At 44.4% G+C, this 27040-nt stretch overlaps 1 protein-coding gene across 7 annotated transcripts in view; it reads left to right on the plus strand.

Moving 5' to 3' along the window:
- gramd4a (GRAM domain containing 4a) overlaps positions 1–27040 on the plus strand; it is a 179016-nt gene that overhangs the window by 74766 nt on the left and 77210 nt on the right. For all 7 annotated transcript variants that reach the window (XM_086010287.1, XM_086010288.1, XM_086010284.1 and 4 more), the window contains one exon: positions 24471–24591. In XM_086010287.1, coding sequence (XP_085866413.1) covers positions 24471–24591 — 121 coding nt within the window. The remainder of the gene's footprint in view (positions 1–24470; positions 24592–27040) is intronic.

Consider the following 27040-nt stretch of genomic DNA (forward strand, 5'->3'; position numbering starts at 1 on the left):
TGCTTGATTAAGTACAATAATGCCAGTTGAGGGTAATCCATAACTCTTTAATTACTTAACAGTAAAACAAAACTTATAAATGACTGTATACTGTAGTTTTCGGAGTGAGAATTGTGCCGGTTATTAGCGAGTTCCGGATATTGAGGTGCCGGTTAACCGAGAGTTTCCTGTAGTTGCCTGAAGTAAGTCAGACAGAATGTAGTTTAAATAGACACATGCATTACTGCCATACAAGCTTAACCTTCCTAATCACATTTATAAGTGTGACCGAGGAATACATTTTTACTAAGTTTGTTGTAGAACATTGGCGGAGGACTTACTTGCACTATGTGTAATCTTCCTCTTCTGTGCCTTTAATGATCCATGGTTTTTTGTTCCGGTTAATTTTCTCTCTGTCGTCGTGTTGAGGTATGATTCCATGCATGTGGAACACGCTCCAGTACCTCACCAAACTGGTCGTTATTCATGTGCAAGATTTAACAGCGGGTGTTCATATTGCAGTCTGATCCTGTCCACATATGTGTTCCTCTAGCAGGATCGCTGGGTACCAATCAGGAGCTGGAAACTGCCTAATATTATCCTTCCCAATATTACTGGCTGATGCTGGGGAAATTCTTGTCTCCCTAGACTGACCATACATGTTTTGGTGCTGAAACAAACATTAGTCTTACAGGAATACAGCTACAATTGTCAGAAGTCGCTTTATTATCATTATTAACTTTTGAAAACAATTTCGAATGAAAATATTTTTGAACATTTTTGCTGGATCTATTTTCCATTTATTTCTCATTCTCCGTCTCCTAGTTGAACTACTTTAAAATGTTTCACATGCCTTATTTCCTGTTCTTTTGGGGTCTCATTTGCCATTTTGGAAGTGGGCATAACTTTGAAAAAATTGGCCTCTGACTGAAATCTGACTTCGAAATCAATGTTTTCTTTTAAGTTAATCAAGTATAAGAAGCATAAAGATTGATACGGTTGTGCCATGGGTAACTGATCCCCTGTGGTATTGGCTGTGAGATTGGGCCAGGATGAGATCACTCATCCAGTGCCAAAAGAGCTCTTTTTTTTGTTCACTTGTAGAAGGTTCAAAGTGTCCTCAGGATGCCAACACCCAGTATCGACCGATTCTGTGCAGCATTGGTATATTTGCTGTGGACTATTGAATACATTTCTTAAGTATATGCTTAACAGTTAATTTGAGTTAGTTGGATATACAACGCCTGATTTTCCTGGCTCGTTACACCAGTATATTGGGTGGTTGGGGAGAGGAAAATCAGGCAAAACGATATTCTGCTACTTCCCCCGTCAGCTGACATAATCCTGGTGGAAAATATCAGAAGATGATGTTGGAAGTCTAATCTGTCCGCCCATCCAACTTTTTTTTCTTGTCAGTTGCACCCTAGCAATGCTGAGCGCCAGAATGCTAGTGCATTCCTGGCATCCATTGTTGCGATGGAAATTCTGTCCCAACAAAGATCCACTGTCTTTGCAACAAAGAGGAAAACAGGCTGTACAACGACTGCTGCTGTTTAAGATTCTGCACAAAAAAAAGCTTTTTGTCCCGTTTGCCCATCACCCCTGTGCTCGCTGACTTACATTGGCTCCCGATTTAAGCATCACCTCAATTTAAAAATTCTCATCCTTGTTTTCAAATCCCCCCATGGCCTCGCCCCTCCCTATCTCTGTAATCTCCTTCAGCCCCCCCCCCCCCCCCCCCCACAAGAGATATCAGCGCTCCTCTAATTCTGCCCTCTTGAGCATCCCTGATTTTAATCGCTCAACCTTTGGTGGCCGTGCCTTCAGCTGCCCAGGCCCTAAGCTCTGGAACTCCCTCCCTAAACCTCTCCACCTCTCTCTCCTTTATGACGCTCCTTAAAACCTACTTTGACCAAGCCCTAATTTCTCCTCGTGCCAAATTTTTTGTCTTTTAACACTCCTGTGAAGCGTGTTGGGACGTTTTACTATGTTAAAGGCACTATATAAATACAAGTTGTAGTAGTACTGTAGTATCCTTTTTGTTAGTTGGTACTGGTTTGGAAAACAATAACTTCCTCCTCCACATAATGAAGGTAGGTCCATTCACCAACTGGGTAAAAGTCTGTGTGATCAGTGTCCTGCAGTTTCTTCTCTGCCGATATAAGCAAAATACGGATCAGTATTGATTAAAGAACAACCCCATAACAAGTTGTAAAAAACGTTTTAGAAAGTTAGGTGTGGGGTACTTTAAGTTTGTAAACTACAGTATAATATAATTTTTTTTAAATGTTAATTTGTGGAGATATCTGCTGGTCTCGCGCCCTTGCCTTCACCTAATGCTGGCACTCCTCTTTCACCTCCAACCCAAAGTGCCGCTCCAAGCTTTTTACTCATTCCCCAACCCCCTCCCCAGCTTTGCTCTCAACTTCTGCTTCTGTTCCTCACCATTTCCCTTTCCTGCTCCTCTTACTTGCCATTCATTTTCTTCCTTACCTCTCCCATCAGCACCATTCCCAACTGGGTGCTTTGATAATGGAAATTATTTCAGCTGATGTACACGGTGTGGGAATTCCTGTTCTTGCGAGAATTCCCCCCTACAGTATGCAGCATGTGGAATCGTTCATTAGTAACAGGATTCTGGCACTGAGGGGACAGAAGCCTGTGCTGTGATCATTTTTGCCTGGAAATGACGTGTGCACTGGGCTACTGAAATGTGTTGGCATAAAATATTGACCATTGGTATGGATGAGGATCCCAAACACCAATCTGGAAATGTTTGAAGTTTACATGCACCCATGTGAAATAGGACAGACAACAGTTTCTTCTGAAACTGAATACCACTGTCTGTAGATAAAAAGAAAGAAAGGCTGCATTTATATAGCGCTTTTCACGACCAACAGACCTCCCAAAGTGCTTAACAGCCAATGAAGTACTTTTGAAGTGTAGTCACTGTTGTAATGTAGGAAATGTGGCAGCCAATATGCCCAGAACAAGCTCCCACAAACAGCAATGCGATAATGACAAGATAATCTGTTTTTAGTGATATTGATTGAGGGATAAATATTAGCCAGGACACCTGGGATAGCTCCCCTGTTCTTTGAAATAGTGCCATGGGATCATTTACATTCGCCTGAGAGAGCAGACGGGACCTCAGTTTAACATTTCATCTGAAAGATGGCACCTCGGACAGTGCAGCCCTATTTTTGTGCTCAAGTCTCTGGAGTGGGACTTGAACCCACAACATTTTGACTCGGAGGCGAGAATGCTACTAACTGAGGCATGGAATTCAGCAGGCACAAGTGAAACAAAGTTATTTAATGCTCCACACTTAGGCTGCAGCTCTTTATGTAACAAGCATATTAGTTACTGAGTATCTTTGATTATTTGGTATGAAGCCAGCAGTGCTTGAAACTTCACTCTAAATTTCTGACCACTGTAACAGCTGCACAATGAACAATTTAAGCAATTCCTTTCCCACATAAATATGAAGTGAATGAGTCATTATGCAGCCATGAGGAGGGCTGTCTGCCACCAGATAAGAAGTATGAAGAAAGTCCACTCACTTTTCAAGCATCAAGTCAGAGAAGGAGCTTCTTTTAATATCTAGCATTTCATTCAGCAGCAGGCCTGGATGCACTCTTTTATGTTATCTAATAAATAGAATTTCTAGATTTTAGTGTTTATTTCTGATGCTTATCTGGGTGATTTTTTTCAGTTACACTATCTTGTGTTTTTTCAGTGTTCTGTCAGAAAGAATTGAGACAAATATTTGAATGTTACTTAGCTCATTCTATACTCAGTCTATACATGGGTTGGTAGCTTTTAATTCTGGTGCAAACAATGATTCCATGCAATATTTTTTCCTTTTCCGATGTAATTAAAAATAAAATCATACAAATTATAAAATTAAATTTGAAGAATCCTATTTTTTTCCCCAGTGTTTTAAGACATTTGAAGCTAAAGTTTTCCAAAATATAATTATTTTACAAAAAAAATCCATGCTAGAATTGGTGTGCAGGAAAAGTATGGCAATGTAGTATTCGTAATGCATTTTTGTATTTCTCAAGTTTCAAATACAGAAAGACCGAGGCACTTTCTAAACCCACTCGGGAATCTTTTAAAAGGAAATAAAACCTTGTAGCATTAACATTAACAAAGGTAAGATGCATACCTTCTGTGCCATGCCAAACCTGGGGACATGCCTCTGGCTCAAACTACATCACTGAGCATTCAAGGGAGCATTCAGCTCATTATTTCACAACACATTGGTGTTTCAACATGCTCTATCTTGGAGTAGGGTCATGGCTGTGTTGAGTTTCAAATATCAACCTGCCTTGAGGGAGCAGTACAATGGAGGTTAGGTGCGTCATAACCATGAGAATGTCTGTGGGCAAGTCACTCTTGCACTGGTTATAGAGTGACATTAACGACAAAGTCTCGAGAGCTTTCTTGTCTGGGGAATGGTGCATGGCTTGCAGAGATCTGAAGAGGAAGAATTTTTAAAAATATAAATTGAACAAAGTTAACAGCTCTAACTTGTTGTTTCATTGTACTAGTTTAAACAAAGCCTAATTTGTGGTTAACAATAAAACCAGATGATGATCTAATTTGAATAAGATGCAAGTGCCAAGTTAAATCGGAAGCTAACGTGAAATTAGTCCTGTAAAATAATTGTGTAAAGGGAATAGTATAGTGTGTATTGAAAGAAAATATGATTTCCTTTTTCACAAATAACTTTGAATGCTACATGTTGTATTGAATAGGATACAAAGCTGGATATTAAATACTTGATGTTATCTTATTTGACAGCATAACTAAGATTTAATGATTATGCAGGCCAGTTCAATATCAATTATACAACTGCAGACTCTGTTTGAAGTACAGGGTTTGAAGTACAGGTAGACTACCCTTTATCCGGACTTCCGAAACCCTCTAAAAACCGAAGGTTTTTTCGGTCAGCGTAAGTCGTGCGCACGACATGACCAGAATGGCGCACGACTTACAGGCCTAGCCGGATAAGGGATAGTGTAGCATTTTTCCGCACTTCTGAAAACCGAAATCGCTCAGCGTAAGTGTACCAGCCTTTATCCGCACATCCGAAACCAGAAGCCGAAAGTGGAGCAAAGCATGACTTCTGAAAACCGAAATGCGCACGACCACCAAGATCCTCAAGCCAGATGTAATGTACCTTTTATTGCATGTTTATGTACAGGTATTTAGCTTAGTTTGTACCTGTACATGTTTGAAGTTTTACTGAATATTTTCCTTACAAATAAACTGTACTACAGTATTTATCCCTGTAACTACAGTATTTATAGTCGTTATTTATCCCACCCTTTCGGATAAGGGATAGTGTATCCTTTATCCGCACTCCCGAAAACCGAATTACCTCTGAAAACCGAAGTGTTTTCGCGCACCTTCCGAAATCCGAAATTTTCCTAAAACCGAAACACGGCTGGTCCCGAGGTTTTCGGATAAAGGATAGTCTACCTGTACAATATTTTGATGGGGTCATTAGAGGATTTGCAATGATTAAATGCAGACTCCTCATCAGTTTATTGCAACACACTACAGCCTTAATGTATAATAGAATAAAATAATACTTTTAATCATTTAAATGATTATTTTTAGGAGGAGAGATGTTCCATTTTGTTTAATATTACTATGAACCTTTTAAACCATGTTCATGCTTAGAAGTGTTTAGATAATATTGTTGAAACGTTCTGAAGTTGCCAGGCTACTGCTCTGTTAGATTGCAATACAAACTTGTTTTTCCGACACAAAAAAAAGTCTACCAAAATTATAAAGCCGATATAATGCAAGAATAAGATTAGATTAAGTCTGTGACGTAAGAAAACTACTAGGCACTTGGTCAGCGTATTAAACAAGGCTTTAATCAACTGTTTCACAACATAGAAGTCTAGTTATTCTTCACTAGTTCCTGTTTACAAAATGTCTCTGAGCAAGCTGGGCCCGTGCCCGAGTATTTATACTCTCCCTGGACAGCGCCACCAGCAGGCTGCCCAGTATATTTCATTAGTCATTTCTACATGAATGGCACGATTTATGTCATTCTTCCCGCCTGAAAGATTGGAAGTCCGGCGGCGGCTTTCTACCGAATTAGTCTGACTAAGAATAGACGCAGTCGTTTGGATCTCCGTCGGTGGCCGGAAGGCACGTCTCCTCAGACCGTGGTTTGGTCCCTGGGGTGCTTAGTTCGTTCCGGCGGGCTGGCAGAGTCCGTGTCGCCTTGATCGACCTGAGGGGGACTGGGGAGATCGTGGCTCCAGGTGTGGGCCCCCACAGGCACAGAGCTGGCGTCACCCTGCTCAGTAGTCGGTGACTGACCGGCGTCCTGGCTTCGGGTGGCCATCCCGCGGGGAGCGCTCTGTTCCCCGGGTTGATCCGGCGGAATAGCTGGCAGATCCCTTGACGTCCCGGGTAGGGCATCATCCTCAGAGGAGCACAGGGTATCGGCGTCATTGATACGAGTCCCACGATCGAGTGGGACTAGTTGGGCAGGGAGCCAGATCCCGGAGTGACATTGCGGATTCCCAGCCATCAGGGTACCGCACGTATGCGTACGTGGGATTGACATCCGTCCGTTCCACTTCGTCGACGAGGGGGTCACTCTTAGAGGATCGGACGAATCTTCGGAGCAGCATGGGGCCGGGAGCTGCCAACCATGATGGTAGGGACGTCCCATGAGTGGAGCGACGCTGGAATCTGAAGAATCGTTCGTAAGGAGTAGTGTTGGTGGATGTAGAAAGAAGCGACCTGATGGAATGCAATGCGTCAGGGAGCATAGTTTCCCACCGATGGTCTGATAGGTTGTGTGATCTCAGTGCAAGATAGCGTTGTATCTCTCAACCTGTCCGTTTCCAATAGGATGATACGGTGTCGTTCTACTTGTGGCGATTCCCCTTTGGGAAAGATAACTTTTGAGTTCGCTCGACATGAAGGCGGGACTCCGATCAGAGTGAATGAAATTGGCCGTACCACAAAGGGAGAAGACCTGATCGAGGCATTTGATCACTGTGGAAGTAAGCATATTGGGACAGGGGAAAGCAAAGGGAAAGCATGAATATTCGTCCACCATAGTAAGCAAGTAGGTGTGTTGCGTTGAGGAAGGCAGTGGCCCCTTAAAATCGATGCTGAGTCGCTGCATAGGCTGTGTAGCGTGTATGAGCGAGCCATCCGATGGACGGAAGAATTGCGGTTTTAATTCCGCGCAAATTCTACAAGTGGAGCATGTTCTTCACACGTTTTCCGTAGAAAATGGGAAATTTTTAGATCGCACAAAGTGTAACAGACGGGTAACCCCAGGATGGCATAAGTCAGTATGAAGATCCGCAAGAGTCGAAGTTGACATGGAAGAGCAGAATACACCCGTGAGGGTATCCGGGGCCACATTCTCTTTGCCGGGTCGATAATGTATGGTGTAGCCAAAGGCGGCCAATTCCATCCTCCAGAGCTGTATTTTGTTATTCTTGATCTTAGTGCGTTTCCGGTTATCCAGCATAAAGGCCACGGAGCGCTGATCGGTTATAAGCGTGAAATGGCGACGAGCGAGAAAATGACTCCATTTACGTACTGCTTCGATGATAGCCGTAGCCTCCTTCTCGACAGGAGGATAATGGAGCTCGCTACCCTGCAAAGTTCTAGACAGAAATGCAACGGGTCGACCACCTTGATTCAAGGTAGCCGAGATCGCCACATCCGATGCATCACACTCGACCACGAAAGGGAGATTTTCATCGATGGAATGAAGCGTGGCTTTTTCCAGCTGTTGCTTGAGGAGGTCGAAAGCTGAAATAGCCATTGCCTTCAATGGAAATTACGTTGCATGAAGCAGGGGCTGGATCTTGTCGGAAAAATGGGGTATCCACTTCGCATAATAGGCGAACATGCCGAGGGCCCGACGAAGAGAGCCGAGATTCATAGGAGGAGGGCGCTCCTGAAGTGGACGAAGTTGCTCCGGATCCAGTTTGATGACACCATTACCCACCCAGTAGCCAAGGATGTTGATTGATGGTACTGATTTCACAGATTTGGACTCATTTAAGATTAAGTTGCGACGACGGAGAACGTCAAGAAATTTCTGGAGGTTGGCATCATGCTCCTTCTGGTCATGACCAGCAATGGTGATATTATCCAGATATGGAAAAGTGTCCGTTAAGTTCTCCTGCTTGACTAGGCTATCCATTGCTCGTTGGAAGACGGCCACCCCATTGGTGATCCCAAATGGAAGGCGACAAAACTGGTAAAGCTGACCAAAGGCCGTATACTTTTTGTCAGAGTCCTTTAACGGTACTTGATGGTATGCGCTCTTTGTCAAAATTTGATAATACCCTGTAGTTGGCAAGGTTATTGACCATGTCATCGATGCGTGGTAGTGGGTAGGTATCCAGGTCGGTATACTGGTTAATAGTTTGCGAGTAATCGATGCAAAGACGTTTCTTGTGTTGCTTTAGAGGATTTTTAACAACAACGACTTGAGCCCGCCAGGAAGATGAACATGGCTCAATGATGCCGTCAACTAGAAGGCGAGAGATCGCTGCCTCGATAAAGGATAGATCATCTTGGCTGAAACGTCGTGATTTAGTGACTGTGGGCTTGCATCGGGGGGAAAGATTGGCAAACAAGGAGGGCTCGTCGAGCGCAGCCACCGAAAGTGCACAAAATGGTACTTTGGAAATAGTAAACTCTGGTTTTGACCCTCCAAACTCAAAAGTGAGTCTTTTGTGTTGTTTCTAGAAATCCTGTTCCAGGAGCACATCACTGCATAGGTTTTTGAGCACCCCGAGCCGGGTGGAGAAATAAGTGCGGGCATTGAGAATAAGGTCGACAAGACAAAAGCCGGAAGAGTTGGTGGTCAGTGTCGTCCGAGCCATTGCAATTTCCCTGTCCGAGGGGTAAATACGCAGTTTTAACTTACTGATAGCTTGCTCAGTGATGAAGCTGTCAGAGCCGCATGAGTCGATTAGTGCACTCAATGTGTCATTTACCGAAACCTTCATGGCTGCATGGGACAGGCTTTGTGGAAAAACAGCTGTGATGGGAGGAGTAGTTTTACCCTTGACAGTTGTAACCTTAGTAGTGGCTCTTGGGGGAGGAGCAGTTTTATAGATAGCAGCTGCAAAACTAACAGGGGCTCTTGACTGACATACCTGAGAAAAGTGACCTTTCTTACTGCAATGACTGCAGGTTGCGTTCCGAGCAGGACAAAATTTCCTGTAGTGGAATGCACCTCCACAGAAGAAACACTTCCTTCCAGATTGCCAAGATGCCGCTAGGGTAGGGTCGTCATCAATGAAGGCTTCTAGGGTAGGGTCGTCGTCGGCTAGGATAGAGTAGTCATCAGTGAGGGCTTCCGCCCGAGGCCCATTGGAGAAGTCACCAAAAGTGATAGCAGCAGTCTGTGCATGCGGTAAAAGATAGGCATCTGCATTTTTTTTTGCTAAGTCCAGAGTACATGCCTGGTCATAGGTAGCTTGTAACTTGAGGGTTTTATTCTCCAACAGACGCTGGCGTATGAAAGGAGACGCAATTCCGTTAATAAAGGAATCACGAATTAACTCCTCCTGGTACTGCTCAGCTGAGACTGCTTTGAGATTACAATCCTTGCTGAGCCTGCAAAGCTTTTGAAGGAATTCGTCAAGTGATACCCCGGGTTGTTGTCGAGTTGTGGCTAGTAGATGCTGAGCAAAAATTTAGTTTGGGGCCTTAACATATAGTTGGTGTAGTATTTGGATAGCGGAGTCATAGTCTACACAGTCTTTGCTATAGTCAAACACATGAGGGGATACATAGGTATCTTAGGAACATTCTCACCACACACCCTGAGGAAGTTGCTGAAGGTACGATACCAGTGTTTCCATACCTTAGCCATTGTAGGTGAATTCGGGTCCAGGTCAAGACGGGCGGGTCGGAGTAGTTTCTCCATGATGAATTGATTACTCCCTCTGGTTCCCTTCTACCGTTTGAGTCGTAGCCGTCTGTTCCCAAAACCACTCAGAGCGTGGAGCAGCAAGCAGTCGATTAAATTGACGTAAGAAAACTACTAGGCACTTGGTCAGAGTATTAAACAAGGCTTTAATCGACTGTTTCACAACATGGAAGTCTAGTTGTCCTTCACTAGTTCCTGTTTACAAAATGTCTCTAAGCAAGCTGGGTCCGTGCCCGAGTATTTATACTCTCCCTGGACAACGCCACCAGCAGGCTGCCCAGTATATTTCATTAGTCATTTCTACATGAATGGCACGATTTATGTCGGTCTGCATATTTATTTTTCTGAAAGTAGAAAAGTGCATTTTTTTTTTAAAGGGAAAAGGAGAAATGGAATGACTGCTCCATTTAAGAACAATAGAATCAGAGGAGAGTTTAATTTGGACAAAATCAGATTTATGTAGTGCCCAGTAGGTTTTGAAAACTTAAAACTACATATGATTTTAAGCTCGAGGAACAGTGCCTCATCTTCCGATTAGGCACTTTACAGCCTTCCGGACTCTCGAGTTCAACAATTTCAGATCATAACCTCGGCCCCTATCATATTTTTATATATTTTTTATTCACACTTTTGGTTTGTGCCTTTTCCTTTTTTTTTCTCTCCCACATGGCAGCTGTCTCTCATTCTGCCAGCGCATTTCACACTTCATCTAGAGCCATCTTTTGTCTCTTTACCTGTCCTATTACCATCTCGTCTCGCCTTGAATATCTCTTGATGTCTCTTCACCCCCCACAGACCTTCCCTTTTGTTCTTTCATCCCCTCCCCCATTTCCCAGCCCCCAAACTTGCTTTTTCATCTGTTTCATTTCCTGCCTTTTTCTCAGTTCTGACGAAGGGTCTGCGACCTGAAACGTTAACTCTGTTTCTCTCTCCACGGATGTTGCCTGGCCTGCTGAGTTTTTCCAGCGTTTTCTGCCGTTGTTTATGATTTTATGTATATTCTTCCCTTTTCTCCTAATATTGCCAACACACAATTCTCCCACCAGTGATGACATTCCTCAAATTAAACAGAGATGTCTATTCAGCTGGTAACTTTTGTGAGCCTCGTATTCTGCTATCAGAATAGTGGTCTTCTCTGGCTTGTTAAATGCACATAGTCCGTTCAATATATTGGTGTGCATAGTCATGAGCATAGTGTCACATGGGAACAACTCAACATCAAAATCAGTGATAACTGATCAGAAGCCTTTAAGAGATAAAGGTTGGGGAAAAATATTACTCCATTGCCAATACATTCAGAAAATATATTTGGAGAGAGACTTCAGAAACTCACTCCACAAACCCACCTACTGTCCAGAGCCTACAACTACATTGTGACAATTGACATAAAATTGAATAGGACATGTTGGCACTGCAATTTACAATAAGTGTTGACACAAAAGCATAACCAGCAATCGTCAAAACGGGAAATAAGGTTTTTGGACAGGAAGTACATGCCCTGTGCAAAATTTTATATAAAAATGGAACAATCTCCCAGAACAACATTGTCTTGATTTGTTGTCTTAAAAATTCTCTGCATATACTTTGGTTAAGAATATGTTGGAATGTTGCAAGGATGGGTTTCTTAACATTTTATAAGAAATTACCATACTCTCTTTAGGATTTGTTGTCAAACTGTTAAATGATTAAGTCAATGTACCGTACCTTACCTTTCTGGTTTTAGATTTGTTCCAATTTTTTGCACATTTTCTCCCATCCCCTTTTCTAAAATATTCTAAGTTCTTAATTTATGAGCCAGTTGTGTCTTGGCTGCATTGTAAACACAGAGGAATGTAAAAACAATGCAGTGGGCTTTACTCTGGAAAGACTTAACTTTTGATAGACTTTTTTTTCCAGCAGTCAGTATATGTTTAGGGTTCCAATTGGACTGTGTGGCAGGAAAAGAGGGGGTTCGGAGTGTCCAGCTGTTAATCACTTCAGTCTTCTTGCATAGTCTGTATTAACAATCTTCTTTCTAAACTAGAATACACCCGGAAAGCAAATTAGCTTCACCAACAGTGTTCTGGCAATTATATTTTTCTGTTGTTGGAGTGTCTTCTTTTCTGTGAAGTTGTATTATGCAATAAAGTGCATAATACAAGTAATTTTTTGTACAACATGTGAATAATGCTTTAAGATACTTTTGAATTAAGAGGGCTTTTAAGTAAACAGCTGATCGGTATGCAGAAATAGATGCTGTAGCTTTAAATTACTCTCTCTAATATCCTTGACCAATGCAGTTTTGCATGAGAACATATGAATTAGGAGCAGGTGCAGGCCATACGCCCTCTCGAACCTGCTCCGCCATTCAATAAGATCATGGCAGATCTTCGACCTCAACTCCACTTTCCTGCCCGATCCCCATATCCCATGATTCTCCTGGAGTCCAACAATCTATCTATCTCGGCCTTGAATATACTCAACAATTCAGCATCCACAGCCTTTTGGTGCAGAGAATTCCACAGATTCACAACCCTCTGAGTGAAGAAATTGCTCCTCATTTCAGTCTTAAATGGTCGACCCCTTATCCTGAGACTGTGCCCCCAAGTTCCAGACACTCCAGCCAGGGGAAATAACCACCCAGCATCTACCCTGTCAATCCCCTCAGAACCTGATGTTTCAATTAGACCACCTCTCATTCTTTTAAACTCCAGAGAGTATAGGCCCAATCTACTCAATCTCTCCTCCATAGGCCAATTCTCTCATCCCAGGAATCAATCTAGTGAACCTTCGTTGCACTGCCTCTAAGGCAAGTATATCCTTCTTCAGAAAAGGAGACCAGAACTGTGTAGAGTATTCCAGGTGTGGTCTCACCATAGCCCTGTACAATTGTAGCAAGACTACTTTACCCTTGTACTCCAAACCTGTTGAAATAAAGGCCAAAATGCCATTTGCCTGCTGTACCTACATGCTCACTCTGTTTTTTCCTGTAAGAAGACACCTAAATCTCTCTGAACACCAATATTTAATAGTTTCTCACCATTTAAAAAATATTCTGTTTTTCTATTCTTCCTAGCAAAGTGAATAACCTCACATTTCTCCACACTACTCCATCTACCACCTCATTGCCCACTCAGTTAACCTGTCTATATCCCTTTGCAGGCTCTGTGTCCTCCTCACAGCTTACTTTCCCACCTAGCCTTTGTATCATCAGCAAACTAGTATATCAATCATAGAGATGGATATCAAATATCTATTGCACAATTAAAACAAACACCATTACTTGAATATGTGCAATCCATATGGTGTCCTGTATTTTCCAGCTGTTCCAAATTCCTATTGCAACTGCAAGTCCTTCCAGTGATTAGTTTTAATGAGATTGTCACTAAGTTGAAAGCAAGTAATTGTGTGGGGAAACTCTAAAACAAAGCTAGTGCTGTGCCCCATGGCTAAATCTAGGTTTCTGAAAAGTGCATTTGGAATCTCATGTACCACTTTTCCAAATCCAAAAACACTTTTTTTTTACACTGCTGAAGCTCAGGGAAAGCGACACTCCAGAGGAGATCCATTACCTCCAAGCTTCACTCTCCCCTTTTTACTAAACCAGCATGCCATTGGACCAGTTGATGGGACACTGAAATCACCCAGTATTTTTGTGCTTCTGACTGCCACTCGGGTCCCACTGAAAATTGAATCCAAGCACCATGCTTGGATTCAAGAGAGACTGAGTTCTTTGATTTACATTACTGGGTGCTGTTGCAGTACTGCACTTCTGCTGACAACAAGCTATCACCATAGCATGTTTTCAGCAGCAGAGGGACTTAGTATTAAATTTGATTGAGTCTTTCTCTGTGGAATTGATGTTAACCTATCGTAAGAAACAAAGTTGGTGCAGTGATGTTTTGCCCTGGATTGTTTAACTAACCATTCATCTCGCTTTCTGTTTGTGGGTTGTTGCTGCGTGCAATTGGCTGCTAGGTTTACTTGCATAACCATAGTGACTGCACTTCAGTAATTCATTGATTCAGAAGTAATTCATTGATTGTGAAGCACTTTGAGATGACCTGAGGATGTGATGAGAATTAATATGTGCAGTTTTGTCTTCAACATTTATTTGTGAACACCTTACTGTCCTCCTCGTGACTGTCTGTCTATTTATCACCCAGCTGTGTAAGAAACTGCAAGTACTGATGAGTTGAAGGCTAGTTTTAATAAACTAAACGAGGTAAATAATTTGATTAATACTAAACGAATTAATTAAACAAAATAATGGGAGAACAGGAGATGTGTTGCTGCTGCAATATGTGGGAGCTGGTGGACTTTTTGTCCAGGGCGACTACATCTGCGGTAAGTGTCTGCAGCTCGAGGAACTTTGACTCCGAGTTGAGGAGCTGGAGTCCGAGCTGCAGACATTGCGAGACATCAAGGAGGGAGAAAGTTACCTGGACCTTTTGCTCCAGGAGGCAGCCACACCCCTTAGATTAAATACTTTAGAATTGATACGTGGTCAGGGACAGGTGGGTGTGACTGCAAGTGAGGCAGGTACGGGGATCCAGGAAGTAGTATTGCAGGAGCCTCAGTCCCTGCACTTGTCCAATAGATTTGAGGTTCTTGCAACCCTTGTGGACCAGTGCGGGGAGGACGAGCAAACTGATCACGGCACCGTGGTACAGGAAGCCGTTCAAGTGGGGGGAGTAAAAAGGAAGGTGGTTGTAGTAGGTGACAGTATAGTTAGGGGGATAGACACTGTTCTCTGCAGCCAGGAGCGTGAGCCACAAAGGCTATGTTGCCAGGGTAAAGGAATCTCCTCCGGGCTGGCGAAGAACTTGGAGGAGGAGGAGGATCCAATTGTCATGGTTCACATAGGTACCAACGACATAGGTAGGACAAAGAAAGAGGTTCTGCTGAGAGAGTTTGAGCAGCTAGGGGCTAAATTAAAAAGCAGAAGCACAAAGGTCATAATCTCTGGATTATTACCGGAGCCACGAGCAAATTGGCATAGGGTCAATAGGATCAGGGAGATGAATGCGTGGCTCATAGATTGGCGTGGGAGAAGTGGGTTCTTGATTCGTGGGCCACTGGCACCAGTACTGGGGAAAGAGAGAGCTGTTCCATTGGGACGGACTACACCTGAATCGTGCTGTGACCAGAGTTCTAGTGAATTGAATAACTAGGGAGGTAGATAGGGCTTTAAACTAAAGGGGAGGGAGGGTCCCGGTGGAGAGAAATCTAGAATGCTAAAGAGAAAAGACAAGGAAGCAGTGCAGGAAAGTGATTGGGGTAAGGATAACCAGATTGTGTCAGGAAGGGACAGTGCGTACAAACAAAGGAGTGCACTAACAAATAGGGTCCGGGTAAGAAAAAATGATAAGACAAATAGGGCCATAGTACAAAAAAATGTTAAGATGTCTAAAAATGTTAAAAAGACAAATCTAAAGGCACTGTATCTGCACGAAGCATTCATAATGAGGTAGATAAATTAACAGCACAAATAGATGTAAAGAGATATGATATAATTGCGATTACGGAGACATGGCTGCAGGATGACCAAGGCTGGGAGCTGATTATCCAAGGATATTCGATATTTAGGAAGGACAGGCGAAAAGGAGGTGGGGTGGCCTTGATGGTAAAGGATGAAATCAGAGCAATAGTGAGAAAGGATATTGGCTCAGAAAATCAAGATGTAGAATCAGTCTGGGTGGAGCGAAGAAGCACCAAGGGGCAGAAAACATTGGTGGGAGTTGTCTATAGGCCTCCAAACAGTAGTGGTAATGTAGGGGATGACATCAAACAGGAAATTCGAGATGCATGTAACAAGGGTACGATGGTATGAGGAGTGAGTTGGCTATGATAGATTGGGGAGCTTCATTAAAAGGCATGACGTAACATTTAAAGGACGAAAGCATGAATTGCAACAGTTATACATTCCTTTCTGGCGCAAAAACACAAAAGGAAAAGCGGCCCAACCATGGCTAACAAAAGAAATTAAGGATAGTATTAGATCCAAAGAGGAGTCCTATAAAGTTGCCAGAAAAAGTAGTAAGCCTGAGGATGGGAGCAGTTTAGAGTTCAGCAAAAATGGACCAGGAGATTGATTAAGAGGGGGAGAAATAGAGTATGAGAGTAAACTTGCAAGTGTGGCGGAACCACCAGAGGATTACGGACAATTGTATATAATTCCTTTTACAGCAATGTAGTACAGCTGGGGGCTGCACCTTTAATGTATCTGTTAACTGTACTAGGGCTTCTTTCCTGTACTCCGCGTGATGACGTCATGTCGTCCGTCACGTGATCTCTCAACGGCGGGAAGAACGTGATGACGTCATGACGTCAGAGCTCGGAACCTTCTAGCAGTTTCCAGAGAGGCTTTCAAGCAGACCAGACATATTTGCATTGTATCCTACAGTTTCCTGTACAGCTTCGTTTGTTCATTAAATTTTATTGTTTTTGATTTTCTGAGTCGATCTCAATTCTTCGGCTAGGAACCCCAGTTCCTACACAAGGAACATAAAAACAGATTGTAAAAGCTTCTACAAGTATGTAAAAAGAAAAAGATTAGTGAAGACAAATGTGGGTCCCTTACAGTCAGAAACAGGAGAATTTATAATGGGGAACAAGGAAATGGCAGAGCATTTAAACAAATACTTTGGTTCTGTCTTCACGGAAGAGGGCACAAATAACTTCCCAGAAATGCTAGGGAACCAAGGGTCTAGTGTGAAGGGGAAATGAGTATTAGTAAAAAAAAAAATAGTGCTGGAGAAATTAATGGGACTGAAAGCTAATAAATCCCCAGGGCCTGATGATCTGCATCCCAGAGTACTAAAGAGGTAGCCATGGAAATAGTGGATGCATTGGTTGTCATCTTCCAAGATTCTATAGATTATGGAACAGTTCCTGCAGATTGGAGGGTGGCAAATGTAACCCCACTATTTAAAAAAGGAGGGAGAGTGAAAACAGGAAACTACAGACCGGTTAGACTAACATCAGTAGTAGGGAAAATGCTAGAGTATTATAAAGGATGTGATAGCAGGACACTTGGAAAATATCAACAGGATTAGACAAAGTCAACTTGGATTAATGAAAGGGAAATCGTGTTTGACAAACCTACTGGAGTTTTTTGAGGATGTAACTGGTAGAATAGATAAGGGAGAACCAGTGGATGTGGTGTATTTGGATTTTCAGAAGGCCTTTGATAAAGTCCCACATAAGAGAGAGGTTAGTGTGCAAAATTAAAGCATGCAGGATTGGGGTAATATACTGGCATGGATTGAAAATTAGTTAACAGACAGGAAACAGAGAGTAGGAATAAATGCGTCTTTTTCGGGGTGGTAGGCGATGACTAGTGGGGTACCGCAGGGATCAGTGCTTGGGCCCCAGCTATTCACAATTTGAATGAGTGAACCAAATGTAATATTTCCAAGTTTGCTGACAACGCAAAACTAGGTGGGATTGTGAGTTGTGAGGAGGATGCAAAGGGGCATCAAGACAATTTAGACAAGTTGAATGAGTGGGCAAATACATGGCAGATGCAGTATAACGTGGATAAATGTGAAGTTCTCCACTTCAGTAGGAAAAACAGAAAGGCAGAGTACAGTAAACTCTTTCGTATCCGGCACCTACGGGACCAGGATGGTGCCGGTTGATTAAAAATTCCGGATAACGGAGAGGTATACCTACCGAGGCAATTTATATATCGGCCGACCTCAGACCAGAAGAAGGGACATGGAGTGACAATGGCCCAAGGTACGAGAGCCCCGTTACACAGCCACAAGTGCTGGAGTCACGGTTACACGTCCACAAGTGCTGGAGCCCCGATCACACGGCCACAAGTGCTGGAGCCCCGATCACACGGCCACAAGTGCTGGAGCCCCGATCACACAGCCACAAGTGCTGGAGCCTCGTTACACGGCCACAGGTACAGGCGACCCGGTTACACGGCCACAGGTACAGGCGACCCGGTTACACGGCCACAGGTACAGGCGACCCGGTTACACGGCCACAGGTACAGGCGACCCGGTTACACGGCCACAGGTACAGGCGACCCGGTTACACGGCCACAGGTACAGGCGACCCGGTTACACGGCCACAGGTACGGGCGACCCGGTTACACGGCCACAGGTACGGGCGACCCGGTTACACGGCCACAGGTACAGGGGACCCGGTTACACAACCAGAGGTGCAGGAGCCATGGTTACACGGCAAAAGGTACGAGAACCCCGGTTACACAGCCAGAAATATACAGTATATAGAAGCCTCAAAACCTACTCCTGAATTTTGCCGGTTATTAGAGAATCCCGGATAATTAGGTGCCATTTAAACGAGCGTTTCCTGTATTATTTAAATGGTGATAGATTGGGAAATTTTGATGTACAGCGAGACCTGGGTGTCCTTGTACACCAGTCACTGAAAGCAAACATGCAGGTGCAGCAAGCAGTTAGGAAGGCAAATGGTATGTTGGCCTTCATTGCAAGAGGATTTGAGTACAGGAGCAAGGATATCTTACTACAGTTGTACAGGGCCTTGGTGAGACCACACCTGGAGCACTGTGTGCAGTTTCGGTCTCCTTACCTAAGAAAGGATATACTTGCCATAGAGGGAGTGCAGCGAAGGTTCACTAGACTGATTCCTGGGATGGCAGGACTGTCGTATGAGGAGAGATTGGGTCGATTAGGCCTGTATTCACTAGAGTGTAGAAGAATGAGAGGGGATCTCATTGAAACGTATAAAATTCTGACAGGGCTAGACAGACTGGATGCAGGGAGGATGTTTCCCCTGGCTGGGGGGTCTAGAACAAGGGGTCACAGTCTCAGGATACTGGGTAGGACATTTAGAACTGAGATGAGGAGAAATTTCTTCACTGAGGGTGGTGAACCTGTGGAATTCTCTACCACAGAAGGCTGTGGAGGCCAAGTCACTGAATATATTTATTCACTTCAATTTTATTTGCCAATACGTAACCAGTACCAGTACAAGTACAAGTACAAGTACAATGGAATGCTTACTCCCTGTAGGGACACGTCAGCTATTTTTACAGCGCCGTGTTCAGAAAGTCAATTCTTTGGCATCCAGTGGCAGTGGGAGCACGATGTCCCTCAGCCGCTCCGTCCTCCGTGTCACCGCGGCCTCCTCCTCACTGTTGCCAGCTCGGCTCCACGTGTGGTGGCCTGCTTCTCCCGCTCACCCTCTCACCACCATTCCCGGCTCCCCTCCTCCCAGTCGGACTGCGAGTCGTCGTGGCTGCTGCTGCGTTCCGATGCGCTGCGCTGCCTCCGCCCGACTCGCCGAACACATCCTCCGGTCGCCGCGGCCTCCACCTCACCGTCGCCGGCTCCACGGTCCGGCGGCCCGGGCCTGCTTCTCCCGCTTCCGGTCCGACCTCTGGCCGCCATGCTCGGCTCCCCTCCTCCCAGGACTGCCTTCCCGCTGAGGAGCAGCCGGCCGACGTGCCCTAGCGGGTCGACGTGGCTGCTGCTGCGTCCCGATGCGCTGCGCTGCCTCCGCCCGACTCGCCGAACACCTCGCTCCGGTTGCGGGAGCGAGCGGCGAGAGTGGGCCGCCCGAAGCAGGGAGAGCGCGCTAGCGCCGGACCGTCTCGGGTGCCATCTTGACTCTGTATCACAAGAAGGGGATAGAGAGATTTCTAGATATGAAAGGCATCAAGGGGTATGGGGAGAGAGCAGGAATATGGTACAAGTGCACTATCCCTTATCCGAAACCCTTGGGACCAGATGTTTTTCGGAATTCGGAATTTTTCGGATTTCAGAATGGTATTCAGAATCAGTATGTAACACCCTAGTGGGGGTCTGGGCAGCACCCCATAAGCAAACACATTAATATTTCTGCAGTGAACCTTATGAATATTCACACTGAGTGGGATAAATAAAGACTATAAATAGTATTACAGTTTATTTGTACAGTAATAATTTGGTAAATTAAATAGTGGGATAAATATAGACCATAAATACTCTAGTTACGCTCCGCGAAAAAACTTTCGGTTTTCGAATTTCGGAATTGCGGATATGGGATAGTGTACCTGTAATGAGATAGAGGATCAGCCCATGATCATCTTGAATGGCGGAGTCGGCTCAAAGGGCCGAATGGCCTACTCCTGCTCCTATTTTTCAATGTTTCTGTTGGTTCTCATTTTCTTGATATTTATGTCAGAGAAATGGTTTAATTCACCGGAAGAGCAGAAGTATGTTTAAAACATGTTTCTGAGTTTAACTAAAGACAAGAACATTTACTTAATTAAATGACCAAAAACATCCAACTTAAATACCGCACAGTGGGACTGAATTCAAAGCTAATCTGACCAACATAGTCACTATGAGAACACTTTTTCTCTTTATCACGTGAAGCCCCACCTCATATCCTCCCAGGAGAAAATTAAATGACAGCTCAAATACCTCTTTAAAATGTGCCGATACAATACGCAATTAATGTGGGCCTTGTTAATGGCAGCATTATGGCAATATTGTTTTGGGTATATATTGGCGTCTCATGAATACTGCAGTATTTACTTATGGGAAATGCAAATAGATAAAGGGAAGTGCTGATAGGTTTAACAGAAGGGATGGATTTCAGAGGAAAAACTGGAAGAGATAAAAAGTGCTAAATGATATATAAAGGCCCTCTCAATTAGGCTGTGAATAGGCACAAGAAACACAGAAGGTGATCGAACCAAATCTAAAGTGGATGGGGGTAAAGCTAAATGCAAACGGGAGAAACTAAAGATATGAAGTTTGAAGTTGATTTTTGACGTGTCCAAGAGTGTTCCTGAAATCAAGACTGAGTTTGGTTGGAACAGTATAGGAGGCCTGAGGTTGAATTAAATTGGAAAGAAAGGGAAGCTGAAGTAGGAAGCCACAGAGGTCAGAATTATGCTGGTGAATAGAATGGAGATGTTTACCCAGTTTGAGTTAGAAGCATTTGTTTAACAGTAAATCCAGTGTAATACATTGGAAGAAATACTTGTGAATCTCTGTCTTTCACAAAAAAATGGTGTAGGTAGAAACAAATCGGAAGGTGTTACATAGGAAGGTTTCTGGGGAAGATCAGAGTGATGAGAGAGTGAACAATTGTTCAGGGAAGGAAATGTACATTGGGAAAGCATGGCGAGGGGAAGTGAAGATGTGCTTTATGTTGGGGAGTCACGCTGTAACAGCAGAAGTAGTGGAAAATGATCTGGTAAATGTAGCAGCTAATGGGGATGGAAGATGAAGACAAGGACTCTGCAATAGTGAGAAGGAGAGAGGGGGTGAGACCAGAGGCATGGGAAATGTGAATACAGTTGCGTGAAAGAAATGAAAAGTTAATCTGCATTACTCTTGTGCACCATCTTGTGGTGCACAAGAATAATGCAGGATGGGAGAATCTTGTTGGCGGGTGATTTGCCTGCCCCGGTGATAGGGAAATAGTGTTAAAGGGAAGGTTGTCTTCTTTCGACCAGGTTTCAAACAAAATAAAACTAGAATTTTATTCAAAATGTAAACAAAAATGCTGTTTACTTAAAGAAACTTGAATTAAATGCTCAAACTATTAGATATCTAGGTAAATATGACTCGAGGTTACATATCTTGTGTCAGCTGTGGCTCAGTTGGTAGCGCCCTCGCCTCTAAGTCTGAAGGTTGTGGGTTCAAGTCCCACGCCAGAGACTTGAGCACAGAAGTCTAAGCTGACACTCCAGTGGAGTGCTGCACTGTCGGAGATGCCATCTTTCGAATGAGACGTTAAACCGAGGCCCCGTCTGTGTGCTCAGGTGGATGTAAAAGATCCCATGGCACTATTTCAAAGAAGAGCAAAGGAGTTATCCCCGGTGTCCTGGCCAATATTTATCCCTCAATCAATGTAACGAAAACACATTATCTGGTCATTATCACATTGCTGTTTGTGGGAGCTTGCTGTGCGCAAATTGACTGCCGCGTTTCCCACATTACAACAGTGACGACACTTCAAAAAAAAAAGTACTTCATTGTCTGTAAAGCGCTTTGGGACGTCCGGTGGTCGTGAAAGGCGCTATATAAATGCAAGTATTTAAAAAATATTCTGTAGATTAATATAAAGTAGTAACAATGTTCAAGCATACATTACTTATTCAGTATATCACAAAAAATGCTATGGCTTCTACTTTAATAGAACACTGGTGGTCTGGAATCTCTAAAAAGGAGCAAGTAGTGACTGTGCCAGTCATGGCTCAGTTGGTAGCACTCTCGTCTCTGAATCAGAAGGTTGTGGGTTCAAGTCCCACTCCAGAGACTTGAGCACAAAAATCTAGGCTGATACTGCAGTGCAGTGCTGTCTGCTCTCTCAGGTGGAGAGATCCCATGGCACTATTTCGAAGAAGAGCAGGGGAAATATATAATAGAAAAATACTGCGGATGCTGGAAATCTGAAATAACAACAAAAAATGCTGGAAACATTCAGCAGGTCAGGCAGCATCCACCGAGAGAGAAACAGAGTTAACGTTTCAGGTCTGTGACCCTTCGTCAGAACTGGAAATAGTTAGAGATGTAACAGGTTTTAAGCAGGTGCAGGGGAGTGAAAGGGGGAGGGGGAGGAAAGAACAAAATGGACGGTTTGTGATCGGGTGGGAGGCAGGAGTGGTTAAATGTTGCAAATGAGAATGGCAGAATCATCAACAGCTGCTGCCTGAAAAAAATAGGGACAGAGGTTATAGTCTGAAATTGTTGAACTCAATGTTGAGTCCAGAAGGCTGTAAAGCGCCCAATAGAAAGATGAGGTGCTGTTCCTCGAGCTTACGTTGAGCTTCATTGGAACAGTGTAAGAGGCCGAGGACAGAGAGGTCAGAATGGAGCGGAGAATTAAAGTGACAGGCGACTGGCAGCTCGGGTCACCCGTACGGACTGAATGGAGTCGTTTTGCAAAGCGGTCACCCAATCTGCGTTTGGTCTCCCCATTATAGAGGAGCCCGCATTGTGAGCAGCGAATACAGTATACTAAATTGTAAGTACAAGTAAATCTCTGTTTCACCTGGAAGGAGTGTTTGGGGCCCTGAACAGTGGGAAGGGAGGAGGTAAAAGGGCATGTGTTGGTCCTCCTGCACTCGCACGGGAAGGTACCGAGGGGAGGGAAGGGGCTGCTGGGGGTGATTGAGTGGACCAGGGTGCTGCAGAGGGAGCGGTCCCTTCGGCATGCTGAAAGGGGAGGGGAGAGGAAGATGTGTTTGGTGGTGGGATCACGCTGGAGGTGGCGGAAATGGCAGGGGATGATCTGTTGAATGTGGAAGCTGGTGGGGTGAAAGATGAGGACAAGGGGAACCCTATCATGATTTTGGGAGGAAGGGGAAGGGGTCAGAGAAGAAGTGCGGGATATGGAACGGACATGGTCGCGGGCCATGTCAACCATGGTAGAGGGGAATCCTCGGTTGAGGAGAAAGGAAGACACATCGGAAGCACTAGTATGGAAGCTGGGGAGCTGTATCCCCAGCCAATATCCCTCAATCAACATCACTAAAGCAGATTATCCGATCATTATCACATTGCTGTTTGTGGGAGTTTGCTGTGTGCAAATTGGCTGCCGCGTTTCCTACCATTAAAGGTCAGGACGACAGCTTGAAATGCTGAAGCTGTTGATGGATTTTTGGTTGAGGTTTCAAGCAAAGCCATGTGATAAGTAAAATGTGTTACTGATTTTAAATTTCAAGGGATTTGGCATTTTATATGCTATATAGCAGGGTAAGTGACTGTGGAAAGAAACTGACAAGTTAACCCGGTACACAATAGCAGTTTGCAAAGTACTGCCTGCAAATAGGTAGTACCCGACATTGTTGAACATTTGAAAAAAATTTTGTCCAGAGAGGTTTATTTTAAATAAAGAAATTTAGAAAGCTATCTCGTGTTCAGAGTGGATTCAAGTCCAAGATTTGAGCTTATAGTCTATCCAGTGTAGCAGTATGAAAGTGCTGCACTAGCAGAGGTGCCATACTTTGGATGATTCATTTAGCTGAGGTCCCAATAGTCCCTTGGTTGTTCAGATGGATGTTTAAAAGAAAAATCATGGTGTTATTTGAAGAAAAGCAGGGAGTTTTTCTGGTGTCCTAGCCAACATTAACCCCCCTCAACCAACTCCAGCAAAATTCAGATCAGCTGGTCTTTCATCTCATTGTGTTTTGTGGGATCTTGCTGTGCACAGAATGGCTGTTCCGTTCACCCACATAAGTCACTGCATTTCACATTAATTTGTATGTGAACCTTTTCGAGATGGCATGAGATGCAACAAAACGTTATATAAAAGCAATTCTGTCTGTCTATTTGTGATTTCTCCTGTAATTATTGCAAAATTGTGGCAAACAGACTGCAATGTATCTGCCTAAAGTGATCACCAAGCTGGTCACAGGCACACCACACCAACCAGCTGAATAATTTTTAAAGTTAGCAAATTCGAGATTGTGATGGATTTGGCCCACCAAATTGCAGTCAACTTTGTAACCTTGCAGTCAGATATTTATTGTGCAGTACATTTAATGTGGTACTTCCTAATATTGAGGTTAACTTATTATGATTATTGTATAACCAATCTGTCCTGTTATTTCTTCCCTAAACAGAGGAGGAGCTAAGGAAGCTTAGGGAGGAGACGAATGCTGAAACTCTAAAGCAAGAACTTGAAAAGGAAAAATTAAAGCGAATAGAGCTGGAACAGAAAATCTCTGATGTGGTTAAAACCAGGTACAATTGATAAAGAGCGAATTGAGGTTGCATTTCTGCAGATGATGACTGGAAGAGTACATCAGTGACCGCAATTTTACTAACCTCGGCGGGTCCGTGGCCGGCGATGTCGGTAGTGGGTCCCCACCCAGCTGCTGGCTCCAGCCCAGCCTCTAAAATGAATTTACCTTGATTGGGATTGTTCCGCCCGCCCAGCGAGTTTCCCAGCCAATTAGAGGAAGCAGGTCTGGTGATGTCATTCATGACGTGTCATCAGCTGATTTTCTTAAAGGGATCATGGCGAACTTTATCTTGACATTTGTGCTGTCCGTGTTCTACAGCATTGAGGTGCTCCAAACACTGATGAGCACTGCACAGAGGTACAGGCTGCACCCAGGCTCTCCTATGACTCCCTCCATAAGCTTATGGAGGGAGACGCAGGGAGGTCCTCTTCCCTTTCCATGGGCGGAAGACACCTTCCAGGAGATCAACACAGCCTGGTTGCACATTGCAGAGGAGGGCACAAGCAGGGATGTGGTCAGGGGGGCCTGGGTGCAGTGCCGCAAACGTTTCAATGATCTCAGTAGATCACGAAACGTTAGTACAAAGCCACACTCTACCTCATCCTGCTGTGCCACTCATCATATCCCCATCACTCTGCCTTCCCTACCCTACTCCTGCACATACTTACTCACACCAACTTACCTTGCACCTCCACCCATCCCTCTCTATCTACATTATCACATCCCCATCTCACTAGCCACCTGTCACACTCGCCCTCATCCTAGTGCAGTCATACCAACTAACAACACACAAGGGTAGGCACTTGGGTATTTTATGCAATGTTCGTGTAAAGTTTCTGTTACCTTTACTTTCAACGCTTTTTGTGATCTTGGACAGATTTGTGTGCACCTTTGGAAGTGGCTTAGTGAGTTGCAGTGAATGGTGAGACACAACGGCACCCCCGCAATGATGATGCGTGTAAAAGGAATGGCTTGGGCGTTGTTGGGATGCTTTATAGTGTTGGTGTGGGGTGATGCCAACCTGGCGCATCATGTGGCAGCCAGGGTGTACAGCGTCAAGTGAAGTAAATCTGGCTGTGGTGAGGCCATCCTTGGCCTCCCGGGCAGCAATGTCGTTGGGTGCTGATGCCCTCTGTCCTGTGCAGCATCAGTTGATTGCGGAGAAGGTTGGTGGTGGTGTTGGTGCTGCTGGTGTGCCTGGTGCTGCTGGTGTTTGGGCTGATTGTGGTGGGATTCTGAGGACCAAGGTGAGAGCGTATAAAGGGCACCCATGCTGATGGAATAGATGGCAGGTGAAGTAGAGATGACAGAAGCGATCTGTCAATGGTGAGAGAGGTAATGAGGTCAGACTGGATGGAGACTTGTGTAAAGACTTGCAGCATGGTGAATCTGTTGTAGAAATGCAGTGGGGAAGAGTTTGTGGCTGAGGAAAGATACCTCTAAGGTGAGAGCTTTTACTGTACATTTGAAGCTGTCAACTCAACCGCTGATTCAATGGCCACTGAACTCCCACCTCAGCTTGACAGATGTGGTCTACTCGGCGCTGACAGACCCGATATTGGGGAAAGGCACGTGGCGGCGGGTTCACAGCGGGGTCTCGACCCGCTGGGGAGAAAAAACACTCTCCCACCTGACCCGCCACCAATCACGCCCACTGACCCCCCGCCCCCCCCCCCCCCCCCCCCCGGCCCTGCAAAATCCAGCCCAGTATGTTTACTAAAGCATAGATACTCCAGAGGGGTAATAACTGTAGGGTAAGAAAGAGGTATGATATGTGAGGTCCTGATGGGTACTAATTGACTATTAATATACCCTTTATTTCAAGAGTTTAAAGTAGTATTAATGACCTTCAGTTTATCTGTATATAGGATATCGCATGAAGATGATGCATTAAATGATTATTTCACTGGTATTAAAAACACAAGATGCACAAGTCACACAGTATAAATGAATTATGAATGGTGTGGAGATGCCGGTGTTGGACTGGGCTGGACAAATGTAAGAAGTCACACAACACCAGGTTATAGTCCAACAGTTTTATTTGACATCACAAGCTTTCGGAGCGCTGCTCCTTCGTCAGGTGAAGTGGAGAGGTGCATAAAGACGCAGCTTATATAGTCAGAGAATAATGCCAGATGATTACAGGTAATCCGGGAATTCTTCCACAAATCCCAAGATGTCAGCAGCGAACCCAATGAGACAACCAATGATCCGGAACAGCAGACAGAGGGATCCGCAGTGCAGCAACCGAAGAAGAAAGAGTCAAATTGGACCCCTCCGGAGGGTCGCTGCCCTAAGCTTGACATGTATGCTCAAGCTGTCAGGAGATGCATCAACGCCAGATTCATCAGCCGCACTCACAAGACAGTCCAGAATGTCACCCGAGCACAACGCAACGCCATCCACGCTCTCAAGACCAACCGCAACATCGTCATCAAACCAGCAGA

Source organism: Somniosus microcephalus, chromosome 17 (genome assembly GCF_052327205.1).
Source record: "Somniosus microcephalus isolate GS21.2 chromosome 17, FLI_Smic_1.0, whole genome shotgun sequence".
Classification (NCBI taxonomy): Eukaryota; Metazoa; Chordata; class Chondrichthyes; order Squaliformes; family Somniosidae; genus Somniosus; species Somniosus microcephalus.